The sequence below is a fragment of the Emiliania huxleyi genome (genome assembly GCF_000372725.1).
Source record: "Emiliania huxleyi CCMP1516 unplaced genomic scaffold EMIHUscaffold_93, whole genome shotgun sequence".
Taxonomy (NCBI): Eukaryota; Haptophyta; order Isochrysidales; family Noelaerhabdaceae; genus Emiliania; species Emiliania huxleyi.
Window position 1 is genome coordinate 527,601 of NW_005195085.1, and position 4,415 is coordinate 532,015.

Sequence of the window (4,415 nt, forward strand, 5' to 3'; positions counted from 1 at the left end):
CCCTCTCCTTCGCCGCCCCTCGCCCCCACCGTCCTCCACCTCCACCCCTCGCCCTCCCCCCCGCCCTACCGAACCACCCGCCGCCCTCCCCCCTTTCTGCCCCTCCGCCTTCGCCATCCCCCATCTGTGCATTCCACTCCGTTCGCTCCCTCCCGCTTGGCGCCCATCCCACCCTCCGCCCTCACCCTCCGCCCCTGCCCTGGCTGGCCTGGGTGGCATCTCCGCATCATCACGCGCCAAGTGGGAGGGAGGTGGACGGGGCCCTGAGCCGACCTAGCCCCAGACGGAACGGGGCGCCCAACACGTGCCCGGATTACTGTGCCTTCCCCGGGTGCAGCCTTTCGGTTCGTGAAGGGTCGGTGCGTGTCGTGACCCCCCCTGGAACACCCGTACCCCCGCACCATCTCCGTCGCTTGAGCACTTGAGCACTGGATAGGGTCGATTCCGCATGGTACGGGACCCCTCGATCGTCTCGCCCACCCACCCTCATTGGTATGTTCATTGGGGGGGGTCATCACAAACACGGTACAGGATTGGTTCCATAACCTCTGCCACAACCGGGAGCGGCCAGGACTCATAGACTCGGTCGAAAGACCCCAGATTGGCATCCATGCCTCTCTGGACAGGGTGGCCCGCCACAAGGACCCCAGGAATTGCGACTCGCCGCTTTCTTATATAAAATGAACTCGGGGGCACGGGACGCGGCACAAACGGGGCACAAACGCCAGGCTACAAAGACGGGGAGGCACGTAGTGACGCAGGGGAGTCTAGGCGACGGCGGCGTCCTCCGACGCCGCGGCGAGCCTGAGCTCGGTCGCAATCTCTTCCGCCGCCGCGAGCTGCAGCGCGACTGACATGCGCTGGGCCTGCAGCGACAGCCACGACCGCGTCGACCAGCTCGCCTCGTCCTCGTGCTGCCGCTTCGAGAGCTTCACGGCGGCGAAACACGGCGCGTCGGTTACTGGCCGGTACGAACTTTTTCTCGGCTTAGTGAATAGGAGAAATTACGACGTTCCACCGGGGACGGAGTTTCTTGACGAGAAGCTAGCGAGGAAACGAGAGGGCGCTGAAGGGAATTGAAGAAAGAAAACGAGAAGGGTGCACGAGGAACTTGGTCGGGCACATGCTGGACTGGACGCCGGCGCTCGAAAGAAAGAAAGGAAACGGACAACCCAAGGGAGGTATGTATGTATGTAGGAAGGTGAAGAACAGTCAGGCAGGGATGGGCGCTTTTATGAAATGAACTCGGGGGCACGGGACGCGGCACAAACGGGGCACAAACGCCAGGCTACAAAGACGGGGAGGCACGTAGTGACGCAGGGGAGTCTAGGCGACGGCGGCGTCCTCCGACGCCGCGGCGAGCCTGAGCTCGGTCGCAATCTCTTCCGCCGCCGCGAGCTGCAGCGCGACTGACATGCGCTGGGCCTGCAGCGAAAGCCACGACCGCGTTGACCAGCTCGCCTCGTCCTCGTGCTGCCGCTTCGAGAGCTTGTTGCGCACCTTGTCCTTCATCTGGTAGAACAGCCGTTTGACCGCGTTGCACCACCCGCCGAAGGTTTCAAACAGGTACATCTGCACGTCGGTGTCCGAGCGCGAGAGGGCGTGCGCGTAGTCCGCCTTCTTGTACGCCACATAGCCGCCGCCGTCGCTCGGCCTGAAGTCGCCGTCCCCGACAGCGCCGCGCTGCTCGTGGCGCGTCGCCCTCGCCCGCAAGGCCCGAGAGGACAAGGAGGTGGCAGGCGGGCGGCGGCAGCGAGCAGAGAGGCAGCGAGCAGAGAGGCAGCGAGCCGCCGAGCAGAGAGGCAGCGAGCGAGCCGCCGAGCTGAGGCAGCGAGCCGCCGAGCTGAGGCAGCGGGCCGCCGAGCTGAGGCAGCGGGCCGCCGAGCTGAGGCAGCGAGCCGCCGAGCTGAGGCAGCGAGCCGCCGAGCTGAGGCAGCGAGCCGCCGAGCTGAGGCAGCGAGCCGCCGAGCTGAGGCAGCGAGCCGCCGAGCTGAGGCAGCGAGCCGCCGAGCTGAGGCAGCGAGCCGCCGAGCTGAGGCAGCGAGCCGCCGAGCTGAGGCAGCGAGCCGCCGAGCTGAGGCAGCGAGCCGCCGAGCTGAGGCAGCGAGCACGGCAGCGAGCAGAACGGCTGCGGGCAGCAGCAGCAGCAGCCGGGCTCGGGTGCCGCGCAGCAGTACAGCGGCGCCGGCAGCAGAGGCAGCAGCTCAGCAGGCGCTGCATCTGGCAGTTGCTCAGCGCTTTTGCACGCGGCTGCTCTCCGCGGAGTAGCCGCAGAGCGAGCTGCCGCCGACGACGGAGCTAGAGCCTCCGTCGGCGGCGTCAGCCTGCTCGGTGGCGCCGCAGCCTCTCGCGGGCGCGGCGCCGGGCGGGCAAGCATTCCGATGCTGCCCGCCATGGAAAACGCGCGGCAAAAAGGGTCGCTCTGCCAAGCGTATGTATGTATGTATGTGTGGTCGAGGGAGAAATTGTGGAAATTCCGAAGCACCCGGACGAACCCCAAAAACCCCAACAAAAGGAGGTGGCGACCCGGTCCCGGCGCGCTGCGCGAATACGCCCTGCAAGGATGCCCTACGTCGGCGCTGGCGCGCCGCTGCACGAGCAGTACGTGCAGCGGCTTCCGCTTCATGAGCTCTGGTGGCGGCTCCTCGAGCCGTACAAGCAGCCCGAGTGCCCGACACACGTTATGGTCACTGCAGCGGAGCTGCCCAGCTTCAACGCCACGTCTGGTTCGTTCTCGGACATGAAGGGGAACCAGACGAGCCGAATGGGCGTGTACGAGCGCACTGAGCACCTCGAGGCCCCCCCCGGCTCGCCTCCCTCCCATTCAACCAAGTATTCACCAACGCGCGGCGCTCGCGCGTCGAGGCTGACCCCTCCTCCCCCCTCGCTCCGTCGCAGCACTTCCGGCCCGTCTACCGGCAAAAGATGAACGCCAACGACGAGTTCATTGAGAGCGGCGAGTACCTCTACTACATGACCGACCTCTCCAAGGACAACTGGGTCATCGGGCCGGAGCCAGGCGGCATCCTGCGCGGCATACAGTCGAGCGGGAGCTCGGGCGCGCACTGCCCGAACATGGCGATGGGCTGGGTCGGCGCGACGGGCGGCAAGGAGAACGGAGGCTGGTCGCCGCCAGGCGGTGTCAGCGTCGCGCCCAAGTGCGCTCCGCACTGCCCGGCCACTCTTTTGACTACACACGGCCCATCGCAACATTAGTTCCGCAACAGGCAACGCTTCACCCATCTTCATCTTGCAGGTACTGCGGCTTCGAAGGGCCAAAGCTGGTGCGGACGCCAGATACCAATTATCTGCACATGGCCGCCAACTTCCGCCTAACCGACCTCCCGAGCCACCCGCGTTGTGGCTTGTCCGAGGACTGTCCGAGAGGTGCGCCGGTACCTCACCGCTCTCTCCGAGCCATCAGGTGTGGGAGCCCGTCATCCGCGCTTGCGGCGACAGCTCGCAAACCGCGCTGCTCGTCTCGTCCATCACGGAGTGCGCCATGCGCATGGGCGACGAGGTGGACTCGATCGCCGGTCTCGGCCCGAGCGGGACCTTTTGGGTGGACGGTGCGTGACGGGAACCAGCAATCCCTGTCCTTGCGCCCTGCGCTGCCTGCTACTGAGCTCCTCGGCTGTCCTTCTCTCGCATCGTCAGGCGCAGAGCGTGCCTCGACGCATTGGAACTTCGCCTACGAGCCGCGCGCCGCCGTCGGGCTGAAGGACCCCGACATGCTCGAGCAGAAGGACACGCTGCAGCCGTCGGGCCACTCGGGAACTCGAATGGGCCAGCTCGACCTCGAGACGGCCAACGACATGGCAAAAAGCGCTAGATGCAAAATATTGTGCCTGGCCTTCCCTGGGTGCACGAGGCGCGTCGCTTGGGTGCGCCCTTTCTTCCCTCTGGTTCCTGTCTCTAGACTGCATGGCGCAGAGGCGGCAGATTGTTGCGTCATGCAATCAGCTCCCTCTATCCGCCCTAGGTGGAGAATGCCGAGGCGCAGCTGCGCTCTTACCGCACCTGCCGGGACAACCCGCAGTACATCGCCGGGATGCCGCACACGCAAGAGCTCAGGGGGTACGGCTTCACCGCGCCGGACGAGGTGTCGAGCATGGGCGTGCCGCGCTGCGCAGAGATCCAGCAGATGCGCGGCCGCTGCGGTGTGACAGATTTCGAGAACTCCGCGCCTAGCAGCTAGCACGTCGTGCACAGCAACCTGCCGCCCACTATGGTAGTGCGCTCCCCGATGTCGACCCCCCCCCCCAACCCCCCCCTTCCCCACCCTTCCCCCCCCTTCCCCTCCCTTCCCTCCCGCTCCTGCAGAGGGGCAGATGGACTTCCACTTCGAGTACTACCGCACGTGCTTCGGCGACCTGACGCAGCGCTCCAAGGAGTGGTTCTGCACGAGGCCCTCG

General features: G+C 66.2%; 1 protein-coding gene across 1 annotated transcript; it reads left to right on the forward strand.

Annotated features, from left to right (window-relative positions):
- Nucleotides 1–2,517: 2,517 nt before the first annotated feature.
- Nucleotides 2,518–4,198, forward strand: EMIHUDRAFT_453822 (hypothetical protein; the record flags this gene model as incomplete). The annotated part of the gene is made up of 6 exons (XM_005757126.1): nt 2,518–2,797; nt 2,899–3,158; nt 3,257–3,284; nt 3,425–3,569; nt 3,658–3,884; nt 3,983–4,198. Exons 1-6 carry the CDS (start codon nt 2,564–2,566, stop codon nt 4,196–4,198), a joined length of 1,110 nt encoding a protein of 369 aa, XP_005757183.1. The 5' UTR covers nt 2,518–2,563.
- Between the last annotated feature and the right edge of the window lie 217 nt (nt 4,199–4,415).